Genomic DNA, 27,207 nt, shown 5'->3' on the forward strand with positions numbered 1-27,207 from the left:
TGGTTAGGTGGACCTTCCCAGTAACTGCATTGTTGAGGGCTCGTGTAATGTTCTGGGACAGGTGCTTGTGTAAGGTAGGAACAGCAGACCGAGAGAGACAGTGGTGGCTGGAGAGCGAGTACTGAGGGATGGTCGCCGCCATGAGGTTGCAGAAATGTTCAGTCTCCACGAGCCTAAAAAGCAACATTTCAAGTGTAAGCATTCAAGAATTGTGGCAGTTCAGTGCTGCTGGACTGTGGGTGGTTGGCTGCGTATTTGTGATTGCGCTCAAAGGACTGGGGTATGAACAACTGAACGCTGAGCTGTGACAAGGACGTGGACGTGCTTGGTGATGGTGGTGGTTGCAAGTGTGAAACGACAGGGATCCATCTTCGCCTGCACGACAGACAGGGGATTGGTGTGCACGCACAACAGTGGAACAGGTAGACACTGTTTCTGGAACCTGGTGTTCGGCCCAACTAGTCAGATGCTTTGCTATCATGTGTCTGAGCATGCTGGTGGTGGTCAGGCTGATAGTTTTGCTGCCTCTGCTGATGCTGCCATGGCAAAAGATGCAAATGGTCTTTTTGGGGTTTTCTAAACAGTCTTTAAAAAAGAGCCAGACTCTGGATGACCTAACAGTTGGACTGACAACTTCACTCGTGTTGGTGTTTCGGGGAACAGTTGACCGCCTAATTTCTGTGGCCACCCCACTTCTTCTTCCTTCCTGTTGTGGTGCTATGCCTCCCTCACCCTCTGTGCTGCTGTCTTTGCTATGCATGTCACCTTGCCAGGTTGGGTCAGTGACTTCATCGTCCACCACCTCGTCTACCATTTCCGCACCATGGGCCTCCTCCCGACTTGCTGGCAATTGTGTCTCATCATCATCCACCTCTTGTGACAGTAATTGCACTTTCCCACCATTGCCTTCATGTGACCGTGGCTTCTCAAATACTTAGGCATTGCTACATGCAATCTCCTCTTGCTCAGCTTGAAGCAGGCCGGCGAGTGGCCAGAATCTATAAATGGAAAAGTGAACAGCTGTCACACCAGGTGTGGGAAAGACTTAGTGCAACACAGAGGGAAGAGCGAAAGGGTGCCCAGACACTTGGGAAAGGGGGAAGTGGAGACCTCCTAGTCTGGTCTAGCGTCACCTTGTCTCAACTATCATCCCTATATTGCCTCCTCAGAAATCGCCGCACGCGTGCCTCACCATGTCTTTCCCTGATGTATAGCTAAGGATAGGGATGGAAGGAGATGAGCATTAGTCGATCTCCACTAAACTCTATAGACAACAAGGGTAGACAAATGGGGAAATTGCTTAGCTTTAGATGACTCCAAATGTGCACATGGCCTCAAGCTCTAGAGAGGACAAAGTACTGCTCTTGCTAAGCCTCACAAGTAGAAATGAATATAGCTGTCACCTCCCTCTCAGACACACTAGGTATTTATACATCCAAGCCAGAGAGCTATAGCAAGAGGGAGGTAGCCGCTGGGTCCTAAAAATAGCCTCTCATCTAAGAAGATGTCTGTAATGCCAAATGTAGAGATCTCCTGCAACCAACTGCAGGCTGACTGTCTGTCACCTCTGACACACCCGTGACAACAGCTCTTCAGAGTGTCCAAGTGTGGGATCACTTGTCTCCGGGCACTAGCCATGGTGGGAGGAAGAAGGATCAGGGTGAGGAATATATGGTCCAGACTAGTGGCTTTTGAGACTGGACTGTGTGGAAGACAGGGTGGTGGTGGTGGCAAACTGACAGGAAGCATTATCTGCTATACAACCAACAACCTTTTTACACTGCTCTGGCTTCAATATTGGTGTTCCACGGCCCACTAGAAAGTGGGACAGGAAGGTTGGACGACATGATATGGGTTCTTGTTTTGCTCCCTCAGCAGGCACAATTTCAGCTTGCCCACAGACTCAGCCTCTGCATGCACCATCACCATCACGTCCACTTCCCCATCCCTTGCCATGCGACTTGCCCATTTTAAATGTAGTATATTTTGCACGCGCCCCAAAGAATTAGAATTTACCAAATGGCTGCAATGAAACAAAGAGTGAAAATGTAAGTCTATGTATGTTCTCTGTATACATGTATATGTATGTGTTCTGTATGTGCCCTGTCTAAACATGTGTGTATGTGCTCTGTGTATACTTATGTGTGTGTACATGTGGTCTTTGTATACATGTGTGCTATGTGTGTGTATGTATATGTGTGTGTAACATACAGTGTTTGTGTCACATATTGTGTGAGTATGTAGCATCTATTTATAAATCCTGGTAGCGATGATGAGAGATAATAGGTGTAAGCATGTTGGCAATTCCCCAAAAAAAGAGTAAAATGCTGCCCATTCATCAAGTGATTGGATTGTTTATGATGGAATAAAAATCATTTTTTTCAGCAGCACATTGCCCGGAGTAAACTGCAAACGTGCGGCAGATAACATGATATATATGGGGACAAATTTATCTATTAGTGATTATTCTGTGCCCATCATTCTCCATCAGTCGGTGTAGAGTCCGGTAAACAAGCGCAGAATAACTTCAATATTGTCGATCGCGCTCATTTAATGGTCTGAACATGGCCCATGTAAATGCAACCTAAATGTTTGCGTGTGATGGGGCAATATGTGAGCATTTAGGGAACTGATTTAAACTTTTGCCCAGGGCCCCACTTTTTCTAAAGTCGATCCTGTAGCTTGGTTGAGTTTCCACTAGCCGACAGCGGCTATGAAACAACCACCGATCGGCTACGTGTTTGCTGATCGGTGGTTGTTCAAAACCTGGTTTAGATTGGCAGACCACGGTTATGATACGAACAGAACAATCGGTAATAGTTCGTTCTGTGTGTAAAGGCTGTCATTGTTCTTTGGCAGAACATGTCCTGCGTACTTAATTTATAAAAAAAAAAGGGAAAGGGAACCGGACTGAGTCACGTGGACAAAAGCCAGGTCCATAGGCTGCAAGCTTGCAGGACTGGGGAGAGTGAGCAGCCATTGACTATGATGGATAGGTCAGATGGGGGGGGTTAAGCGAATGGTGGAAAGATGATGAATTCAGTTTTATCCATGTTAATTTTTAGAAGAAGGATGAAATATTACCAAGGAAACCTGGGAAGCCGAGGCTACGCCCCACCGGAACATCACAGAACATGTAGCCCAGATGGCTGAGAGAATGGTGAAAGTGATGCCTATCATGAAGGTGCATCTCCTCCAAGCACAGGATGCCCAGGCAAGTGTCTATAATCGGTCAGCGAGGCTGAGGGAGTTCAAGCCTGGGGACCGTGTTCTGTCGCTAATCCCCACAGTCGAGAGCAAGTTCCTGGCCAAGTGGCAAGGCCCGTATGAGGTGGTGGAGAAACTCATTGAAGTTAATTACAATGTCCATCAGCCAGGCCAAAGAAAGCCGCACCAGATATATCATGTAAACTTACACAAGCCGTGGCGAGATCGGGAACCCGTGGGAGCTCCTTGCCTGGGAGCCGCTCCCAAAGGCAAGGTGGAACATGTCACGATAGCGGAGACTCTATCGCCGGCTCAGAAATCACACTGTCATGAACTATTGCAGCGGAATTGTGACCTGTTCTCAGCGTTGCCGGGGCATATGCACATGGTACAGCATGATGTGTTAACAGAGCCGAATATAAGAGTGAATCAGAAGCCCAATAGGATTCCTGAAGCACGCCGGGAGGTGATCTCAATTGAGATGAAAGGATGTTAGACCTTGGTATGATAGAGAAGTCAAAGAGTGGATGGTGGATTCCCATCATTTTAGTGCCAAAACGCAATAGAGAATGGAGGTATTGCAATATCTACCGCCGGTTGAGTGAGGTATCCAAGTGTGACGCATACCTGATGCCTCGCGCTGATGAACTCATCAAGACGCTTGGACCTGCGAGGTATATTACCACCCTAGACCTGACGAAGGGCTACTGGCAGATCCCCATGTCCTAGAAGGCCAAAGAGAAGACGGATTCTCAACACCTGATGGGTGTTTCCTAAACACTCGAGCGCCTTTTGGACTGCAAGGGGTCCCAGCCACCTTCCATAGGACCATGGATCGGATCCTCGCCCAAAATAAAAAGTATGCTGCAGCCTACCTTGATGACATTGTTGTCTTTAGCCCAAACTGAGTTTGTCATCTACCAAATGTACAGGTGATTCTGGATGCTCTGAGAAGGGCGGGATTTACGATAAATCAGAAAAAATGTGCCGTTGGAAAGGAGGCCAAGTACTTAGGCTATGTCGTCAGGAGAGCAGAAATTAAGCCACAAGTCAATAAAGTCAAGGCAATCTAGAACTGTTTGCAACTGCTCTCCAAGAAGCAGGTGAGAGCGTTTCTTGGAATTGTGAGATATTACTGGCTTTTTATGCCAAATTTTGCCATGATGGCTGCGCCACTTATGGATCTTCTCAAAGGCACCAGATCAACGATAGCAAAATGGACGGATGAAACGAAGACGGTGTTCCAACAGATGAAGATGGATGATGAACTATGTAAGTAGCAGTTCCTAGTCGCATCAGACTTTAATAAAGAATTTATGGTCTAGACAGACGCTTCAGAAGTTGGCCTAGGAGCCGTGCTCTCCCAAAAGATAAATGGGGAGGAGCATACCATCCTGTATCTGAGCTGGAAGCTCTCATTCTGTGAAAAAAACTACGCTATAGTAGAAAAAGAGTACTTGGCCATAAAATGGGTCGTAGATACACTGAGATATTACCTACTAGGCCGGAAGTTTAAATTGGTGTCAGATCATGCCCCTTTCAGATGGTTGAGGGAAAAGAAGGGTATGAATGCCCGGATGACTAGGTGGTTCTTAGGTCTCCAGGCCTTTAATTTTCACGTGGAGCATAGACCCGGGAAGTTATACAGTAACCCTGATGCCCTCTCCAGAATTTCCTGTCTGGTGTCTGAAGGTGCCCAAACCCCTGGCATGGAGCCCCAGAACAAGGAAGATTGACAGTCATCTTGTGTTTCTTCCATTTTACAATAATTGTGCCAATAGTTTTTGCCTTCCCACCAAGCTGCTTGCCTATTGGCCAGTACCCCATCCCAGCCTAGTGCAGGTCTACAATTTTGTCCCTGGTGTCTTTAGACAGCTCTTTGGTCTTGGCCATGGTGGAGAGGATGGAGTGTGATTGATTGAGTGTGTGGACCGGTGTCTTTTATACAGGTAATGAGTTCAAACAGGTGCAATTAATACAGGCAATGAGTGTGGAGTATGAGGGCTACTTATAGAAAAACTAAATTCTTGCTAGTTGGTAGGTGATCAAATATTTACTTCATGCAATAAAATGCAATTTAATATCAATATCATTCAATGGGATTTTCTGTTTTTTTATTTTTAGATTCTATCTCTCACAGTTGAAGTATACCTACGATAAAAATTACAGACCTCTCCATTCTATATATATATATAGAGGGGAAAATAAGTATTTGATACACTGCCAATTTTGCAAGTTTTCCCACCTACTAAAAATGGAGAGGTCTGTAATTTTGGCTGCGATCACTGAGGTTATTAATGGTCGTCTGAGGAACGTTCTGCCGCAGAATGCACCTGGACAAATGATCAAGATCCACTGCTGGCAGCTCCTGTGTAATCACTGACCAATGATTTCCCAGTTGAATACAATGGGTGACAAATCTGGAGACACTGGGAGCAAGTTTAGGCCATGCTGGCAGCTCACAGTGGCCTTATGCTGACGTGTTGAAAAATGGTTCTTGGGACACATTAGAGAGATGCATGCACCACTGGTTCTATCACCAAATTAATATAATGCTGAGCTGTTATTGCACCTGAAATCAAGAGGGTCTGGCTACTGTATATTATACCAACACACACTATAATCCCAGGAGTAGGACTGGTGTGATGTTTCCTTTTGAAGGCCTCTTCATGGTGTTGCCCAAGTGGTCTCCAGACCAATCTACAGCTGTCATTGCATCCAAGACAAAATGGGACTCATTGCTGAAGAGGACAGACCTCCAATACAGCTTTCATTACCATCTTGGTTTGCACCACTATAGCCTTTGACAGCAGTGGTGTGAGGTCAATGGACTCCTGCACTTGGATATCTGGCTTGTAGTCCAATGTCGTGCAAATGCCTATTAATAGTTTGTGTAGACACTTTCTGATGCTTTAGTCTGAGTATGTGATGTCCATTTTAACTTGCAGTACAGAATGGATTAATCATGGAACCAGTGGTCTGGACATTTCTCCAAAGTGTCCATGAAGTCATATTTCAACACTTCAACACCTGGCCGCATGTCGCTTATGCTACTGTGAGCTGTCTACGTGGCCTAAATGTGCTACCATAGACTGCAGTGTCCCCAGACTTGTCTCCCATTGAGCACTTCGGGGAAGTCTTTGGTCAGTGATTACGCAGAAGCTGCCAGCAGCAGATCTAGATGATTTGCCCAAGTGCATTCAGTGGCAGAGCCTTCCTCACAGGACCATTAATGACCCTAGTGATAGCAGCTGAGGCTGGAAGTGCTGGGATTTCTGCAAGCGGCCCATACTCATGTTCTCCATTTTTCTTCACTTTCTTTATCTGTTCATGTTAGCTCAGTCTTGACCACTATATTGCTGAAAAATAAAAACTATTTTACTTTCTGTTACAAAGTGTGTGTGTCACACAGATATGACCAATTTTCAGACCTGTCTTGTTTTAATCGGCAGTACGGCAGCCTAATATTGCTACGATCTATTCAAATCTTTTTGAAGGTAACTTAGCATTTTATGCTCCTACTTTTGGGAGGGGTAGAATTGTGTTAAAAAAGTATAAAAAAAAACTATTTTATTCTCTGATTGTGACAAACTATGTTGTAATCTGCCATAAACGTCCCCAATATTTCTGCTGCATGTTTTACTCTTTTTGCCGTTTATATAATGGATTCAAAGATGCAAAATTAAGTGGAATCAGAAACAATGTGTAATGAAATAATACAGTCTAAAGTTTACTCAGCCTTCATGACTTCAACTGGGTGAGACCACTGCTATGCTTTTGTACTCAACTGGTCTTTGTCTAATAATAGTAACGTTTATACCTCCTTTCTAGCCCCCTGGAGAATATGAACAGAAAGTTAAGATGGACATAGACATTTCCAGAATAAAAACAAGCGTCTGTGTAGTGCGGATGTCTTATAAGTAACTAGTTAGAAATGTGGCCTGGTACTCCCTTCCCAAAAGCAAAAGTAAAGCTAAAACTAACACATATTACCCCTTTTTGATCCAACATCTGACCTCGGCCAACATTATGATTCATCAGCTTATGATTTCGGAAGACATCCGGTGCATTTATTTTTGTTTCATTTGTTTAGATTAGTAGTGACTTCATCCAGCAGATAGCTCAGGCTGTACTCTTTCTGTTTCTCAGCAGTAGACCATGTGTTTCGAAAAATCTGAAAAAATGGACCAGAAAGGGTTAAACTGTTAGAATCAAACCGGAACATGAAATACAATCTTTTAAAAACAACCTAGTTCTATTTTCTGTCTTTTCTCTTTGAGAGGAGAGAATTGCATTAAAAAAGAGTAGTAAAAGAAAAAAACTATTTACTTTCTGACTGCAACACATAGCTTGTGTCACACGATTCATTTTTGCACCTATAGTTATTGTAATTTGCCGTAACCCACCCCAATATATCTGCGGCCTGTTTTAATCTTTTTGGCTCTGATCTTGCATTTTTCTGTTGCTCCTTTTTGGAAGGAGAGATTTGTGTTGTAAAAAAAGGGAAAAGGAAAAAAGTTCTGCAGCAAAGTGTGTGTGTCACGCAAAGACAGGACTGATTTTTGCACCTGTTTTGTTGTTGTAGCCTACCTGAATGTCAGCTGTAAATGTTTGAGCATTTAACAAGCACTTTTTTGTCTCTAAATTTAGTAAAATTGGGAATTATAAGAAAAAAAATAATATAGAGAATTAAAAAAGAAAAGGGAGATAGTATTTAAACACCACACAGACAACACCTTTATTTTTACTGTAGAAAAACCATCTACTAAAAGAAAGTGTGGCAATGGAGAGCACAATGTAAAATAAAAAAATCACCCGTACCACGTGGTCTGACAATAATAATGTGGCAGCCCCAGAAAGCTATTGGAAGCTATTGGAGTAAAAATATTCCAAACTAACCAACAGCAAAAATGGGAAATCATCAAGCCTTCCAGGATCTCTCAAACATAGTGATCAGTCATAGATAGTAACCACACTTGGACAAGTTTGAAGAAGGGGGAACATCCCTGAAAGATCCAGGCGTTTTGTTCCTTGACGAAACCACTCAAAGCGGTATCTTTAAAGTTGTGAAGGGATTATAAATGTTTGGTAATTACCTTATAAATTGACATATTTGGGTGAATATTTATTTATTTTACTCACTTATATAGCGCCATTAATTCGACAATGCATTACAGACATTATTATCACTGTCCCCATTGGGGCTCACAATCTAAATTCCCTATCAGTATGTCTTTGAATATGTTGAATTGCATTTATATATATTGTAGCAAAGCTCGGTAGGCTAGGGTTAAGTCCTAGCACTGCAGGTCTGGATTAGATGCACCTGACTAACTTTGATTAAGAACCAGGAAACGGTTCACCTTGATGTATCAGTCTGCTTTTTGTTAAGCAGAGTTGAGTATGCTGAAGCTAGTGCGAGACCAGCCAAAATGTGAGCTATAGCTGGGAGAGAGTCATGCCAGAGTATCTCTCTGAATGGAGATTGCACGGGTCAGCTGGGAAAGCTAAGCAGTCTGTATGTTGAAGCTGCAGAAAAACATGTGGAAGCTGCAGCCTGTTCTGTGTGAACTGTGCACAAAGACTTGAATGCTTTTGTTTGGCGCTGGAAACTGCTGGAGCTCAGGCTGAAGGGAATTACATGACTTGTAGAATTGTGCCTCTTAATTGAATAAAGTTTTTTCTTGGGCAAAAGACTGTATTCGGGTGAGTCCTCACTGACATATATGTACCAGCTGAATGAACTATGTATTTCCTGTGATACCTTTGTGCCCAGAAGAGGCAGTTTTTGTTTTTTAATCCCTTGGAGTTTTATGAAAGCATTAAAACTGCACATGTTTAGACCAAACTGCATTGCCTGTGTGAACGCTACCTAATGCCTACCTGAGAGCGTGAATCCCTACAATATATCTTTCCATAATGAAAATACGTTGTCCAAGTGTGAAGCCGCAAGGATGTCCACATCCTCCTCAATGGTCATCTCCTCGTCCACAACAGCCACATTGGACAGTGAAAAACACTCAAAGAACTCATCCCTTAGACTTCAGTTAAAAAAGTTTAGTTCAGGTTGTTTAAAGTTGAACAAACTAAAAGTAAACCTAATTTCTTTATTAGTTTGAAGTAATTGTTGCAATCATAACCACAGGGACCTTTCCTCATGGGATAATATTACATATTTCTATATTTCTTTGGAATCATATATTATATAAGCTCAGTATAAAGAACTCATTCCCAGCACACAGACAGGTGTGTACCACAGAGCGCTGAGCTCCATCTTACTCTCTTCATATTGACTTAGAAGTAACCGGGGATCTTTCTATATCTCTGAATCAGAACTTTATATATCTGACTGATGTGCCAAAACAAGGCTGATTTTGAGACGATCCCTTGAATCCAGTGAGTATAATGGTACTCATCATTTTTATCAATATTCTCTATTGTTTTAGTGTTATTTTTTGTGTTGTTGAACTTTAGAAAAATGTTGCAGTTTTCTACCTTTATGTTAATAATTTATTCTCACAATTATCAAATTTACTTACAATTTTTTTCAATGGACTAAAAGTAGAAAATGATTATATTTATTCTCTGAAATCTTTCTTTTTTGCAGATTTGTGTCAACATCTCATGGACAACAACACGTATACAACATTTCATATTCTGCCCTTCTCATTAAAAGCCAATGATATGCCGCGGATTGCTGGGATTTTTTCATCCATTTATTTGATGACAATCACTTTGAATTCCATGGTTATTTCAGTGATATGTCTGGATGTCCATCTACACACCCCCATGTATCTATTCTTCTGTAACTTATCCGTCATAGACATCTGCTACACCACAGTCATTATCCCGAAACTTCTCCATATATTATTATCAGGGAATGACCTGATATCCTTCACCCAGTGCTTCACCCAGATGTTCTTTTTCTTTACAGGAGCCATTGCTGAGGAAATACTTTTCTTCGTTATGGGATTTGACCGATACGTTGCGATTTGTCATCCTCTGTCCTACCACCAGATTTTGAACAAGACTATTTGCATCGTGATTGTAATTTCTATCTGGATCTTTGCCGCTCTAAATTCTTCACTATTTATAAGTTTTCTCCTTAAAATGCCCTTCAATAAGGTCGTTACTATTCATAACATCTTCTGTGACGCCATAGACGTATTCTATGCATCCAGTGGTGGCTCCCGTGACTTTTATATCCTAGTCTATGTTGAGATGGTACTACTTGGATTTTTCCCGCTTTTCTGCAACTTCTTGTCATATGTAAGAATAATCCGTGTGATTTTACACATTAAGTCAAAGGAAGGAAGAAGAAAAACCTTCTCCGCCTGCTTATCCCACCTCATTGTCATGATAATTTTTTACTCGGCAGGTACAGTGGAGTACATGATGCCATTCTCAGACCAAACAGTGTTCAACAAGCAGATCTTATCAGTGTTTTACACCACGCTGGTGCCCATGGTCAACCCGCTCATATATAGTCTACGCAGCAGTGAAATCCTGAAAGCTTTTCAGAGGTTATTGAGGATTAAATGAAAAATCAGTGATGTATTCATCATGTAAGATTGACGAAGACGAATTTACAGTAACTCATGGGATGAACGTTTTTGTTATAGAAGAATAGCTCTAATTACACTGTTCAACAAATTTTCATGAATTCTTTGTAAATGCATTCAAATGAGGTTATCCAAATTTATTTGACCATAAGGGAACAGAATATTATCATATCGCTAAATCATTAGCCCTAGTTTTTAAAATAGGAGATGTGGGGCAATGAAATTAATGAATACAAAATTCATGGTTACAAAAAGCTTCCATACATTTATTGAGAATTTTATGACAAACTATCATTACATGGGCCAAAGTACATAATAAATAACTTAATAACTATTTTTTTTGCAATTTCAAGTTGGGCGCTTTCTCTTGGCTGCCATTTGTAGTGTAGTTCTGGAGCGCCTCTCTTGATTGTCTCCTAACATCGCCGAGCTTCATTTCCCTTCATACCATTTCTCAATGGCAGCAATGTCTTGATGGAATCTCTCACCGTGTTCATCACTGAAGGTTCCATACTTCTCTGGGAAAAAGTTGAGGTGGGAATGGAGAAAGCGAATCTTCAGAGACATGTGTATCCCAAGCTTGTGGTTCATCCAACGTCGTGTCTCTGCCTTTGATGCGGGTTCCGTGGCTGAGCCTGCATCTTACCCTGCATATGTCAGCTGATCTGATCCGAGAGCCACCCGAAGCTGTTAACCAGATCAATGCCGCTGTCAATCACTGACATTGGTATTAACAAGTGCCGGCTGGAAGAGTGTCACAAGTCCCACCCATCGGTTCCTCGGTCACATGATCGACATGATCGTGAGGTGCTGATGGCTTGTCATGACAGCCGGGGGTCTGCTTGTGGCCAGCATTCATAGGAGATGGTGATTTTTGCTATACATAGCAGGACTGAAGCACTGCTATGTAAAGCACAGGCGATTGGACAATCACAGCTTCAAGTCTCTTAAGGGAACTATTGAAGTCAATAAAAAGTAAAAAAAAAAAGTTTTAAAAAATAATAAAAAAACACAACAGTTCAAATCATCCCCCTTTTGCCCCATTGAAAATAAAAAAAAGTAAAAAAAATACTCATATTTGGTATCGCTCGCTGCATTCAGAAAAGTCCGATCTATCAAAATAGAAAATAAATTAATGCGATCGGTAAACTGTGTAACGAGAAAAAAATCGAAACGCCCGAATTATTTTTTTTTGGGAGGCCGCAATATTGTAATAACGGGCGATCAAAATATTGTATCGACCCCAAAATGGTATCAATAAAAACTGCAGCTCAGGATGTAAAATATAAAAACATCACCCGGCCTTAGATCCCGAAAAATGGAGACGCTTTATGACTGAAGCTGGATCCTCCTTTTTCGTGCAAGTTAATTCTAAGCTGCTTTCTCGACAGCCTGAAGTACATCATCAAACTGAACATCGAGGAAATTGATGTGTAGCGGAGGGAGTAACATTTTCTTAGAATCAACCAATGCTTCACTTTGTACATTTTTGGTACCAGGCTGAAGTGTTTCTCTTCCCCAGATAAATTTGCCAACCTAATACAACCTGTTATGAGAAAATGTATTTTCTTCCATGCATTTACTGCATTACAATTCTCCATGATCGACACTTGTAAAATAAAAACTAGAGCTATTTGTCAATTCTATCTGTCATTTTCGTTTTTAGCAGCATCAAATCTATACGAATGAGCTACTTTTGTTCAATTTACAATTTTGTTGTTGAACAGTGTCATCGGTCGATATCGTTCCCTGCCAATATATCTCATAAGTATGCTTTCAAAAACCAGTCAGCTCTTCTTTATCTTTTCAAGTTATGGACTGCTTTGTATGAATAATGTCACCCTCATATCAACCCTAGGAGCATGGCTTTGCTATGAATTGCCATGGACAGAAGAGCTGACAATCTCTTCCTCCCATTTGATCAACGACCCCCACTCAGCAGACGGTCTGAAATGCAGCCAAATCCTTTGATGTGGTCAGTACCAATATGAAACAACAAGCTGGTGAGGTGATACTTTTCTGTCCCTGTGTAATTCAGCTTCCTGACTTCAAAGCAACATCAGGTACAGACTTTGCAGAGCCACGGACCAGGTATAAGAATAGTTTTTTTGTGGCAGGTATAGGTTCAATAGATATGGAAGACATATTTTTTGCATCATGGCTCACTGCTGAACACCATGTATTCACTTGCATTGCAGTGCGGCCTACGCATTAGCGCAGAATTAATATTGGCCAAATGGATAAAGTTGTGAGTCTAATACGCACAAAAAAATAAAATTGTGATAGGAAATATGGCGTTAATATCTCCCACCTGGGACCTCAAGGGGGGAAGATAGTGTGGTCACTGCTTTCTGGTTCTTCTATCTTTCAGCATACAGGCCTGGAGAGAATAAGACACAAGACAGGTAGTATGTGTCAACAGACTCTAACTTTATTACAAAACATAGGGTTTATATACTCCCTGGAGGCAGAAACGGATTTACCATATATGGTCCGATCATACAATTTAGCTGTGCAAACAAAAGCTGGTTTCTGTTCTTGTGACGCCTAGGTTTGTAGTTGAAACATTTATTCAGACACATTTAATCAGACACATTTAATCAGACACTTCTGATGACTAGCAAGGACACGTTAGTTTCTATTGATACAAGGAAGGAACATTTAGTTGTTGTTTTTGATCTAAGGTAACCGTCAGACTTATATAGCATAGATGGGGTCTTTGAACTTGGGGGACCTCATCTTCTGCTATAACATTCCGTCCTTTTGTTCCTTCATTTATCAATATGAATTTCTATATTTTCTTTTTCTTTTAGTACAATGCTGAATACACATTAGAAAAAGCTTAAAAACCAAATAAACCGCAAGACACATTAGTAAAACCTGAAAAATAGCTTGCACTATACCAGCCAACCACCCACCGATACCTTTAAACCAATTGGCGGAATTCAGAAAGGAAAAGGTGTTTACCCACCAGGAATCCTGGTTCTTGAGGTTGGCCTCATCATAAAACTTAATTTCTGTCTGGAATTATTGGCCAAAGTATCTGAGCAGTTCACCCAAAAGTTTATCTCTTCCCATGAGACTGGGACAGCGAGAAAGGGTATGCTAGTGGACGTCACAGAGGCATGTGTACATATCCAACAATTAGCAATAGTCTGGTTTTGCTCCTTTAGTCCATCGATCAGAGCAAGATGGTGTTTAATGAATCTATTGTCATCTCCATCTGTGGTGCCTAGCGTAGTCCATGCACCTGTGGTCGCAAGGATGCAGGTAAGTATAAACAATGTCTTCATTCCTTGTCCGCTGGGTCTCCTAGTATCTTTTTGCAATGGGTCCAGGCCTCTTTTCCCTCTAGCTTAATGGCTGTGCTTGTGGTCAGCAGAACTTGAAAGGGTCCGTCAAACCGTGGATCTAGGCTTTTCCTCACGTGTCTTTTTATAACCACCCAGTCTCCAGGTTGCAGCGTATGGCTGCTAGAGTCTTGATCTTGATCTGGAAGAGAACTGAAAACATTATCATGTATTTGCTTGATCTTTTTGTGTAAAGCCCTTACATAGGAACTTAGCACATGGCTGTTCATTTCTAATGCTTGCGGATAGAAACACCCTAGGCTGGGTACATTGCCAAACAATATCTCATATGGAGAGAGTCCAGTCTTTTTATTGGGCGTGTATCTTACTAAAAACAGAGCAAGCAGTAAACAATCCGGCCATGGTTTTCCTATCTCAGCCATGGCTTTCTGAATTTTTAATTTCAATGTCCCATTCAGTCTTTCCACTTTACCACTACTTTGTGGGTGATATGGGGTATGGAATGCTTGTTGAATTCCTAGAGCTGACATGACTTCATTCATTATTTCACCCGTGAAGTGTGTACCTCTGTCACTCTCAATTACTTCTGGTACCCCATACCTGCAGACCACCTCCGCAAGCAGTTTCTTTGCGGTTGCCGCAGCCGTGGCTTTGGCAATCGGGAAAGCCTCTGGCCATCCTGAGAACAAATCAATACAGACCAACACGTATTCCCATGATCCTGACTTCGGCAGCTGAATATAATCAATTTGCAGTCTCTGGAATGGATAGAGGGGCCGGGGGGTTTGTTTGGGTGGTGTTTTAACTACTCTACCCTGATTATGTGTAGCACATATCATGCACCCTTTTATCAGTCGTTCAATACATGTGGAGAATCCTGGTCCCACCCAATGTTTCTGCATCACATTCATCACAGCCGTTTTAAATTGGTGTACCGGCCCATGTAGCATCTGGGCAGCCGCTGGGTACAGTGCCCTTGGAAGGCATCGTTGTGTCCCTTTCCCCCATACCCCATTTGCTTCATTCAGGCATGCACCTTCCTTCAACCACTTATCAACCTCCTCCTTCAGAGCCTGAGCCTGCATTTGGGATAAGATGTCCTCCGACACAAAGGGGTTTTTAGGGGCACTTATCTGACGTACTGTTGACCCTTGTTGCGGCTTGCAGGCTGCTGTTTTTGCTGCTTCATCTGCCATCGCATTACCTCTGCTTACCTGGTCGGTGCGTCTGGTATGTGCTCTTACCTTTATGACAGCTACTTGTTTGGGTAATTGTAGCGCATCAATTAACTGCTGGACCGCATCAGCATTCTTTATGGGGTGTCCTGCTGCCGTCAGGAAACCTCTTGATTTCCATATTGGACCAAAATCATGCGCTATACCGAATGCGTACCTAGAATCCGTGTAAATGTTAACAACACTACCTTCTGCTAATTTACAGGCCTCGGTTAGGGCCCTAAGTTCGGCCTCTTGAGAGCATTGGTTCTATCTTGATTACTGCATTAAGGTAGACAACTGCATATCCAGTATGGAAAGTACCTGAATCATCCTAATGATGGGATCCATCTACAAAAAATTCAAAATCTGCATTTTCTAATTCATGTTCAAATACAGTAGGTAAACCTGCCGTTTCTTGTGCCATCATTTGTACACAGTCAAGAGGAACATCCTCTCTTGGATCTTCCTTAAAAAGCACAGTACCTGACCCCTCCTTCAGATCCGAGAGAGGTAACAAAGTTGCTGGGTTCAAAGTAGTACACTTCTGTAAAGAAACATTGGGAGGCATTAACAGTGCACATTGTAACCTGAGATGATGTGCTGCTGAGAGGTGAGCGGGTTGCACTTGATTCAATATAGTATAGACATATGAGGTGTTAGCACGGTGAGTGGATGATCTAGAACAATGTCTGCGGATTTATGGAGTAATAGTCCAACAGCATGCAGAGCACGTACGCAGGATGGTGCACCTCTGGCTACCGCATCTAATCTGCCACTAAAGTAGGCAACAGGTCTCTGATTGTCACCATGTGATTGAGTTAAAACTCCTGCTGCATGTCCAGCTTGCTCGTGAAGGTACAGAGAAAATGGGAGCTCATAATTAGGTGTACCCAAAGCTGGAGCGGCCAAAATACGTTTTTTGAGAGAATCAAAAACAGTCTATTGCCTCTGGTGTTAGTACAAAAGGTATTGGGGTAAGACAGTCATAGAGAGGCTCATTAAAACAGAGATGGCATGAATCCACTGTCTGCAATAGGAAACAAGTCCAAGTAAAGTTCTGAGGGCTGCAACATTAATGGGGACGGTGAATGCCTGTACTGCTAGTTTACGTGCATTTGTCAAATGGCGCGCTCCTGTTGTAATGCAATGTCCCAAAAAGGTGACTGAAGATTTACAAAACTGAAGCTTATCTTTCGAAGCCTTGCAGCCAGCGTGATAGAGAAACAACATAAGCGATATAGTTGCATTATGACATTGTTTCCAGGAGGGGGCACAAATGAGCAGGTCATTGACATATTGCAGAACAATGATATGTGGTTCTGACCATCCCTCCAGTATTTCCTGCAGACTTGCAGTGTACATTGTGGGTGAATTCTGGGCACCCTGTGGCAACACTGTCCATGTATATTGACTGCCCTGGAACGTGAAAGCAAACAGGTACTGGCAGTCAGGATGTAATGGTACACTGAAAAATGCATTTGCCAAATCGACCACTGAAAAGCAAAGGGAGTTAGAGGGTATCTGTGACAGAAGAGTATGCGGGTTGGGCACAACTGCTGTTAGAAGTTCTGTGGCTTTGTTAACCAACAGGACGTCATGGACCATTCTATATGCGGCTGGTTGTCCTGGCACGCTCTTTTTCTTTACTGGGAACAGGGGAGTATTACAAGGGGACTGGGTTTTGACTAGGACTCCCCTGTGTAGTAATTTTTGGACTTGCTGGGCTATGGCATTCTCCTGAGCCGAGCTAAGGGGATACTGCTTCTGTTGAGGCAAGATGGATCCTGGTTTTAGATTCACCATTACTGGTTGAACTTTTAACCTACCAACATCTGTGTTATCTGAGGCCCAAAAATCATGTGGTACAGCATGCTCCAATATCAGGGGAAAATCGTTTGTCTCTTCTATGCTGGCAATATCTAGTGACATTATTTTGCAAAGGGTGCTTGGTTTTAAACCTGGGGTCATGGTGATGGTGCCATTAGGATGATATTCGATATGTGCTTGTAATTGAGACAATACATAGTTTCCCAAAAGGTTACATTGGCCTCGGGGCGATACCATGAGCTGGCTATGTACAGTAGCTCCTTGAATTTGCAGGGGAATTTTTTTAGTGACAGGGAGCAGGACAGACGGGGAATTGAAAGGGGTGGCAATGACATGATGTGAAAAATCAGTGTCAGTGTATGGCCAATCACCTTGGGTAATTACTGAATTGTCGGCCCCCGTATCTACTTGGAAATCGATTTCATGTCCCCCTGGTAGGTTCACCTGCACTATATAACTGGGAGTTGGGGGTAAGGAGATGAGGGGGTTCATGTGCAAGCTACCCTCATCCTATGGGGGCGTTGTTTGGTTGGCTGGAGGACCCGTACCCTGAGCATCTGGATACGGGTTGGTCCTACAGTCCTTTCTAAAATGTCCTGGCTTTCTACATCTGTAACATAGTCTCTGTCCCCCTCCTGCAGTCCGTCCTCTGCCTCTGTTGTTTCTGGGGGTCATCTCTACTATGTGTATTCTGGCAGCTCTTTTTGCCTGCGCTATGTCATGTTGTGCCCCCTGAGCTATCCTGGCCAAATCCTCTGCCTTCACTGATCTCCACTCTGGTCTACTTGCTTTAACCTTTTCTGCAATCTCTTTCTTTAGTCCGTTCATGAAAGCACTTGCTAATACCCTCTCACTAGTCTTATTTTCAGGAATGAACCCCATTTCCGACCAAGTCTTCCTTAGAGCCCAAAAGTAGTCTTTGGGGTCCTATTCCTTACCCTGATCTCAGTCTTCTAGTGTAACCTGCCTTTCTCCCTGCCTGTCTCTACATGACTTTACCAATGCTGTTGTGAACAGGACTCCGGCCGCTGCATTATTGAGTTCTGCGGCTTCGGGTCCGGTCCTATTGTCATACTGCTTGTGCGTTTCGTCTGTCAACCTATCATACCGGGCTTCATCTGCCAATTTTCCCTTAATTACCCCTTGTAAATCCAACCTAGTTGCATTGTACGTATCCTGTATGGTTCTTATCATTCTGGCAAAACCCATCGGGGACTGGGACGGATCTGGCAACTGGGAAATCAACGGCAATTGTTCTGAGGGACTCTATGGTCTATACATTAACATTGTACGGGCTTCTTGACCTGGAACAACTGCGTCCCCTACTGCTGCAGCTGCTCCCGGTGCTCCTGGCACAACTGCCGTTCTCATTGGGAATAGTCTAGCTGGGTGGGGTCTTGGTCCTCCGCATGCCACACAGATATCTACAGTCAAGGGATTCTGCTGTCCACATCTGGGGCAAACCCCGCAATTGGGTTCCTGGGAATTCTGGTACTGGGGTGGGGGTGACGTCGGGGGCAGATAGGGAGGAAAATCTGTCATTCCGTTTTTTGTCAGTCTGTAACATCCGTTTCCTAATTCTTCAATTCTTCCTTCAAAATGAGCGCATGCATTCATACATACATCTACTGTCTCCAACAGACCCTTATCTTTCAGCCATCCATGATAGGAGTTAAAGAAGGATTTCCATTTCTCTCCGTTCATCTCTCCATTTTCATTCATTCCCGCCTTACACAATATTTTGTCAATTCCAATCAGTGCCTGTTTCCCTTCTCTGCGTACTACTAAGTCTTTGGCTGTAACGCCTTCTTTGGCATTTTGGTTCCACATTCTTTCGGTTCTCCTCACTCAGAGTAGACTCCTCAGTCACTTAGACAATGGGCCACAAAGATTTCTGAACCACACCACTACTTGCCCTCCAGGACTTATACGCCAATCAGAAAAACAGACCAAAAACACCGATCCCGAGACACACCCACAACACAATCATCGGATCCATACTTTCATTCTTAAGTTTTTCCAAAGGATAGAAGGCAGGACTGACAATTTATCTGAGGGGATTCTACTGGTTTAAAGGGACCTGAGCCAGACAGCAATCTGTGAATTACCTGAGAGCCGACCGCTCGGGGGTGAGGGAGTCTCTTCTATGTAGTGATATAATTTAGGTAGAATATAACAGTTATTCTTACCTCAGCGCTGTATATATCACCAACAGAGAGCTTCGCTCGTCCCACATCTCGGACCGGTCGAGCACCCCTGGGTAGATTAACTCAGGTCCCTGTTCGAGGCGCCAGCTGTGGTCACTGCTTTCTGGTTCTTCTATCCTTTAGTATACAGGCCCGGAGAGAATAAGACACAAGACAGGTAGTATGTGTCAACAGACTCTAACTTTATTACAAAGCATAGGGTTTATATACACCCTGGAGGCAGAAACGGATTTACCATATATGGTCCGATAATACAATTTAGCTGTGCAAACAAAAGCTGGTTTCTGTTCTCGTGACGCCTAGGTTTGTAGTTGAAACATTTATTCAGACACATTTAATCAGACACATTTAATCAGACACTTCTGATGACTAGCAAGGACACGTTAGCTTCTATTGATACAAGTAAGGAACATTTAGTTGTTGTTTTTGACCTAAGGTAACCGTCAGACTTATATAGCATAGATGGGGTCTTTGAACTTGGGGGACCTCATCTTCTGCTATAACAATAGCCTTAACACTTTTTTGGTACCTAAGCCAAAAGCAGCTTCTGAATTAGAACCCATGTCCAGTGCTGGGAGATTCAGCGTGCTGTAAGCACTGTGTCATTTTCTGAATGGAGTGCTCCCCTTTGCAAGTTCTATGCCATTCCTATGACAACATTTTTATAAGCACCGCCAAATTGTTGGATTAAATATATAAAAGTTAACAGCTTAGTTTGTTCCTCTTGCCCTATAATTTGCACCACTAAAGCCTCATGAGGCTCCATGTTACCAGTAATGGGTGTCCAATCAGCCTTTAATAAAGGAAGGGTGGTGGTAGCTAATTTTTCTTTAGTTATTTTGGGTCTTGGCGGTGACAGTGCTGAAGTGTATACACTGCTCAAAAAATAAAGGGAACACTCAAATAACACATCCTAGATCTGAATGAATGAAATATTCTCATTGAATACTTTGTTCTGTACAAAGTTGAATGTGCTGACAACAAAATCACACAAAAATCATCAATGGAAATCAAATTTATTAACCAATGGAGGCCTGGATTTGGAGTTACCCCCAAAATTAAAGTGGAAAAACACACTACAGGCTGATCCAACTTTGATGTAATGTCCTTAAAACAAGTCAAAATGAGGCTCAGTATTGTGTGTGGCCTCCTTGTGCCTGTATGACCTCCCTACAACTCCTGGGCATGCTCCTGATGAGGTTGCGGATGGTCTCCTCTGGGATCTACTCTCAGACCTGGACTAAAGCATCCGCCAACTCCTGGACATTCTGTGGTGCAATGTGACGTTGGTGGATGGAGTGAGACATGATGTCCCAGATGTGCTCAATCGGATTCAGGTCTGGAGAACGGGCGGGCCAGTCTATAGCTTCAATGCCTTCATCTTGCAGGAACTGCTGACACACTCCAGCCACATGAGGTCTGGCATTGTCCTGCAATAGGAGGAACCAGGGCCAACCGCACCAGCATAGGGTCTCACAAGGGGTCTGAGGATCTCATCTCGGTACCTAATGGCAGTCAGGCTACCTCTGGCGAGCACATGGAGAACTGTGCAGCCCTCCAAAGAAATGCAACTCCACACCATTACTGACCCACTACCAAATCAGTCATGCTGAAGGATGTTGCAGGCAGCAGATCGCTCTCCACGGTGTCTCCATACTCTGTCACGTCTGTCACATGTGCTCAGTGTGAATGTGCTTCCATCTGTGAAGAGCACACGGCGCCAGTGGCGACTTTGCCAATCCTGGTATTCTGTGGCACATGCCAAGCATCCTGCACGGTGTTGGGCTGTGAGCACAACCCCCATCTGTGGACGTTGGGCCCTCATACCACCCTCATGCAGTCGGTTTCTAACCGTTTGTGCAGAGACATGCACATTTGTTGCCTGCTGGAGGTCATTTTGCAGGGCTCTGGCAGTGCTCCTCCTGTTCCTCGTTGCACAAATGCAGAGGTAGCGGTCCTGCTGCTGCATTGTTGCCCTCCTACAGCCCCCTCCAAGTCTCCTGGTGTACTGGCCTGTCTCCTGGTAGCGCCTCCAGCCTCTGGACACTACACTGACAGACATAGCAAACCTTCTTGCCACAGCTCGCATTGATGTGCCATCCTGGATGAGCTGCACTACGTGAGCAACATCTGTGGGTTGTAGAGTCCATCTCATGCTACCACGAGTGTGAAAGCACAACCAACATTCAAAAGTGACCAAAACATCTGCCAGAAAGCATTCATACTGAGATGTGGTCTGTGGTCCCCACCTGCAGAACCACTCCTTTATTGAGGGTGTCTTGATAATTGCCAATAATTTCCATCTATTGTCTATTCCATTTGCACAACAGCATGTGAAATTGATTGTCAATCAGTGTTGCTTCCTAAGTGGACAGTTTGGTTTCTCAGAAGTTTGAATTACTTGAAGTTATATTCTGTTGTTTAAGTGTTCCCTTCATTTTTTTGAGCAGTGTAAATACCCATGTGTTGAAATCGAATGTGTATACAGCATACTATGTTGTACGTTCACTGTGAAAGCTCCTGTGACGACACCAAGGTTAATCTTAATTATCCAGATGTCTATTTTCAGTAGGTCAAGAGAGTTAGTCATACTGTCTGAGTGTTGACACTTGAGTTGATATTTATTGCAACTTATTGTCTGTTCATTTTGTAAGATAGAGAGGCATGGTCTTTGAACAATGGAACTTTGCAAATTTTGCAAAATATGTTGCTTAGTGATGGGCGAGCACTAAAATGCTCGAGTGCTCGATGCTTTGTCCCAGTGTTGTCTCCGCCTTCCACAAGCACGAGTCCTACAACATTACCCATGCCCCCCCCAGTGTACTTACTGGGAAGGATCGCCTACCCACAAACACGTGGTCAAGTGAATGTGGTCAGGGACGGTACGGAGCCAGTCCACAGCTTTTTTTGCTGAGTTGTATTTCACCACAGCCATATTCTTTAGCTTGGTGAAAGGACTTGGGAAACCATATCTACCCAGCTGTCATTTCTCCCAGGAAGTCCTCTAAAGCTGCATCCACTTGAAATGTGACCTTTTAGGCTCATGGAGGCGGAAGCTTTTCACAACCTCATGCCGGAGGCGGCCGGGTGTCCATACTCGGTCCCCAGCCGCCACAATTTCTCCCGGTACGGTCTCAGCCTTCCACAAGCAAGGGTCCCACTACATTACCTCTGCCCTCTCCAGTGCACTTACTGGGAAGGACCGCCTAACCACAAACACTTGGTCAAGTGAATGTGGCCAGGGATGGTACGGAGCCAGTCCACATTAAAAATGCAGCCGGGAACTTTCCCACACACTTTTCTTAGCCAGGACTGCTTCTCAGCAGGGTTGGACGGGCCCACCAGAGAATCCTCGGGTGGGCCCTGGCTTCTTCAACAGGAGAGTTCATGATAGGCGCAAACTTTGCAGCTGTTATGGGGCTCTCCAGCGGGGGAGAAAGGTGGGCCCTCAGAATCAAATCCTCTGGTGGGCCGAATGTTTTTCAGTCTGACACTGCTTCTCAGTGAGAGTTCTATTTCACCACAGCTATATTCTTTAGCTCGGTGAAAGGACTGGCATACAGGGAAACCGTATCTACTCTGGGTGTCATTTCTCCCAGGAAGTCCTCTAAGGCTGTGTGCCAACGATGCGGATTTTAATGCATTCCGCAACGCCATTTCCGCCGCGAAAACGCATTAAAAACGCATGTTAAGTTGTCATGCTTCCCAATGAAAATCCGCATGTGCTGCGGAAATTTCCGCTGTGGATTATCATTGCGGAAAAATCCGCAGAACAACCATTTCTTGTGCGGAATCGCATAACATCCACATGCATACATTCTGAAAGGACCCGCAGTGACGTCATTTAGTAATGTGATGGTCATGCGACCGTTGACGTCGGCGGTCGCGTGACCTGTCAGCTGACTAAATGATGTCAGTGCAGGTCCTTTCTGAACACTGTGGGTTGACGGGGACAGAACACGCCACCAGAGAAGGAGACCAGGGGCCGTCAGACAGGTAAGTATAATGTTTTTTTTTATTTTTTACTTTTTAATTCTTTTTTTTTCTATTGATGCTGCATTTAAAGCAGCATAACTTGGTCATACACTATAAATCCATGCCAGTTGCATGGATTTATATTGTGTGACCAACTTGTCAAGCACTTTTCCAAGTGATGCTCAAAATCGCTTGGAAAAGCGCTTGAAAAAACGCATGCAGAAATGCATGCAATAACGCTTGAAAAACGCTTATCCCTGGCAGAAAAAATGCATGAAAAATCTGTAGCGTTTTTTCTGCCAAGGAGATGCAGAAATGCTCAGGAAAATTCTGCTTCATTTCTGCATTGTGGGCACATAGCCTAATGCAGCTTGTTGCAGAAGCAATAGCAGCGGGTCCAACATCAGCTTGTCGGTGGTGCTTCGACACACAAACATCTTTCTTTGCGCCTTTACTTTCATGACTACAGAGTTGGGCAATGGCCTGATCTGCAATGTGGTTTGAGAAATAACATGCATAAGCATGTCCAATCCACATTAAAAAAGCAGCCATAGAGTGTCCGGGAACCTTCCCATACACTTTTCTTAGCCAGGGCTGTTTCTCGGCAGCTTTGGACGGGCCCATCAGAGAACCAGAAACTACTCTTGTGGGCCCTGGCTTCTTCTTCAGGAGAGTTCATAGTGCCGAGGTGAGGCCATGATGATGATTGAGGCCACCATCTGCTTAGTTATCTATTACTTGGAATGCAAGAGCAAGTACGCAGCCAGCGCAAGTACGCAGCCAGCCACCCACCCACAGGCCACAAAACTAAACTGCCAGATTTCTGGGCAGCTGATTTCACTTGAAATGTGGGGTGGAAGCTGTCCACAACCTCATGGCGGCAAGTCTCCCGGTATTGTCTCCGCTTTCTACAAGCGCGGGTCCCTGAACATTACTGCTGGTACTTTTCTGTGGGAATCTGCTTGCCTCCTACCAGCCTGAAATATTTCCAGTAAACTATGGTACGACGCCATGGTACCAGCACTGCCCCCAGTACCGGTAGCGAAGCCATCCCCAATTTCCTTCTCTGGGCAGCAACTCAGTCTACCAAATAAAATTCCTAATACATTAGTTTCTCACAAAGGAGCTGAAGATAGAGTGGCAGTGAGTGCAAGTTTCTCCAGCCTGTTAGATATCAGAGGGTGAACGGCAGCAGTAGGCACTGAAGCCTTGCAGCGCTGGGATCCTGGGTTCAAATACCAGCAAGGACAACATCTGCAAGGAATTTTTATGTTCTCCCCGTGTTTGCGTGGGTTTCCATCTCAGTAAAAAATCAGGCACAGAGTGTCCGGGAAAATTCCCACACACTTTTCTTAGCCAGGACTGCTTCTCGGCAGGGTTGAACGGTCCCACCAGAGATTCCTCTGGTGTGCCCTGGCTTCTACATCAGGAGAGTTCATGATAGCACTAACTTTGCAGCTGCTATGGGGCTCTTGAGCGGAGGAGAAAGGTGGGCCCTCAGAATCAAATCCTCTGGTGGGCCCAATGTTTTTCAATCTGAAATAGCTTCTCAGTGGGAGTTGTATTTCACCACAGCCATATTCCTTAGCTCAATGAAAGGACTCTCATAGAGGGAAACCGTATCTACCCCAGCTGTCATTCCTCCATCACCAGGTTCCGCCCATTGTCACACACGACGATGCCTGGCTGTATGTTCAGCGGTGAGAGCCACAGATCAGGCTGCTGTGTTACAGCTTTCAACAACTCTGCAGCGCTGGGCGGTTTGTCACCTAAGCATTAAGCATCTTATCTTCAGCACAGCCTGTTGCCGCTTGGCCAAAATTTAGAGGAACTCCAATGCCCCTTGGAAGAAACGTAGAGGGCCTCATAAAAAAATGTTCCCTTTAGAAAGGAGCGGGTCTCCTGTACTTGTAATGCCCATGCACTAAGTGTATGGACTGACAAACATTTACCCCTGGGGGGTATACATGAACACACTGTATAAAAAATGTTTTTTTACGGGCATCATAAACACCGTTTTAAAAAATTATGTGGGTGTTGCATCACGGACCATAGTCACCCTGGTGATATGGTGGTGGAGGATGAGAATGAGGAGATGGAGGAGGACAAGAGCAAATAGACAAAATCTGGAAGCGTATACCCATGTGTGGGTGTGAAAAGGTGCATAGGAATACACCTCCCAAAAAAAGACACTGGATTTGAGTTTATGTTACGCTGCTATCATTCGGTGGTGTTGAGAAGTCTGGCCCAATCCAGCCCTTGTTCATTTTTATAAGAGTCAGCCTGTCAGCATTTTCAGTTGACAGGTGGATGCGCTTATCAGTTATAATTCTACCAGCGGCACTAAGAACCCGCTCTGATAAAACGCTGGTGGGCAGGGCAGGCCAGGAGCTCCAAGGCATAGAGAGCCAGTTCATTCCACATGTCCAGCTTGGATACCCAATAATTATAAGGCACAGAGGAATCACGGAGGACGTTGGAACGGTCGGCAAGGTACTCCCTCAGCATCTTCTCAAACTTTGCACTCCTTGTGAGAGTACCCTGCGCCTCAGGGCCTGTGCGATGGGAGGGGCTGATAAAATTCTCCCAGAACTTTGACAGTGTTCCCCTGCCTCTGCTGTATTGGAGTTGTGTCTCTCTCCCCTGTACTCCTTGGTCATCCAACGAACTGTGACCTCTGCTACCAGCATTTCCAGATGGGAATTTTTTTAATAGTTCTGTAACAAGGGCCTTCTGGTACCGCCCCACTTTCGTAGACCTGTCCGCCTCAGGAATAAGAGTTATGAAGTTCTCCTTGTACCGTGGGTCTAGAAGTGTCACCAACTAGTAATGACTGTCACCCAAAATTTTGACAACGCGAGAGTCATGGGAAAGGCAGCCTAACATAAACTCAGCCATGCGTGCCAGACTACTAACAGGCAAGACTTCCGTGTCCTCACCAAGAGGATGAGTGACCATGCTCTCCTCCTCCTCCACTCTGTCCTCAGGTCATCCACGCTGAACAGACGGTATGACAGTTGTGAAGATAGCACCATCTATAGCGCAGGAAGCTACCTCCTGTTCTTCCTCCTCCTCTTCCTCATTGTCACCCAATCCACATTGGGATGAGATGAGGCTTGGCTGTGTGTAATCGCCCTGTATGGTTCCTTGTTCCATCTCATCGTGCTCTGCCTGCAATGCATCCTCTTTGATTGTGAGCAGAGAGCGGTTCAGAAGACAGAGAAGCGGGATGGTGACACTAATTATGGCGTCATCGCCACTCACCATCTTGGTGGAGTCCTCAAAGTTTTGGAGGATGGTACATATGTCTGACATCCTTGTCCACTCCTGAGGTCTTATGTGAGGAGTCTGAACTGAATACCGACGGCCTTGTTGATGCTTTTACTCAACAACTGCCCTCTTCTGCTCACAAATCCTTCCCAACATCTGAAGTGTAGAGTTCCAAAGCGTGGGGACATCACATACCAGTCTGTGAGCCGGAAGCTTCAAACGCTGCTGAAACATGGCAAGGGGTGCAGAAGCTGTAGATGACTTTCTAAAATGGGCACACAAGCGGAGTACTTTAACAAGCAGATCTGGCAGCTTCGGGTAGGATTTGAGAAATCGCATGAGGTTAAGCACATGGGCCAGGCATGTTATGTGTATGAGCTCGCCTCGCCTCAGAGCCACCACCAGGTTCCGGCCATTGTCACACACAACCATGACTGGCTGTAGGTTCACCTGTGTGAGCCACAGATCTGCCTGCTCTTTCAGAGCTGTCCACAACTCTTCAGCATTGTGTGGTTTGTCACCTAAGAATATTAGCTTCAACACAGCCTGTTGCTGCTTGGCTGAGGCAGTGCTGCAGTGCTTCTAGCTTAAGACTGATGTGTTCATTACGGAGATGGAGGCTGAAGAGGAG

General features: G+C 44.3%; 1 protein-coding gene across 1 annotated transcript; it reads left to right on the forward strand.

Moving 5' to 3' along the window:
- The first annotated feature begins 9,831 nt into the window (after positions 1-9,831).
- Positions 9,832-10,749, forward strand: LOC141180585 (olfactory receptor 8G18-like). Its single transcript, XM_073660679.1, has one exon. It carries the CDS (start codon positions 9,832-9,834, stop codon positions 10,747-10,749), a length of 918 nt encoding a protein of 305 aa, XP_073516780.1.
- The last annotated feature ends 16,458 nt before the right edge of the window (positions 10,750-27,207 follow it).

This window comes from Phyllobates terribilis, unplaced genomic scaffold (genome assembly GCF_046119375.1).
Source record: "Phyllobates terribilis strain yellow unplaced genomic scaffold, ASM4611937v1 Scaffold_33__1_contigs__length_13283291, whole genome shotgun sequence".
NCBI classification, from domain to species: domain Eukaryota; kingdom Metazoa; phylum Chordata; class Amphibia; order Anura; family Dendrobatidae; genus Phyllobates; species Phyllobates terribilis.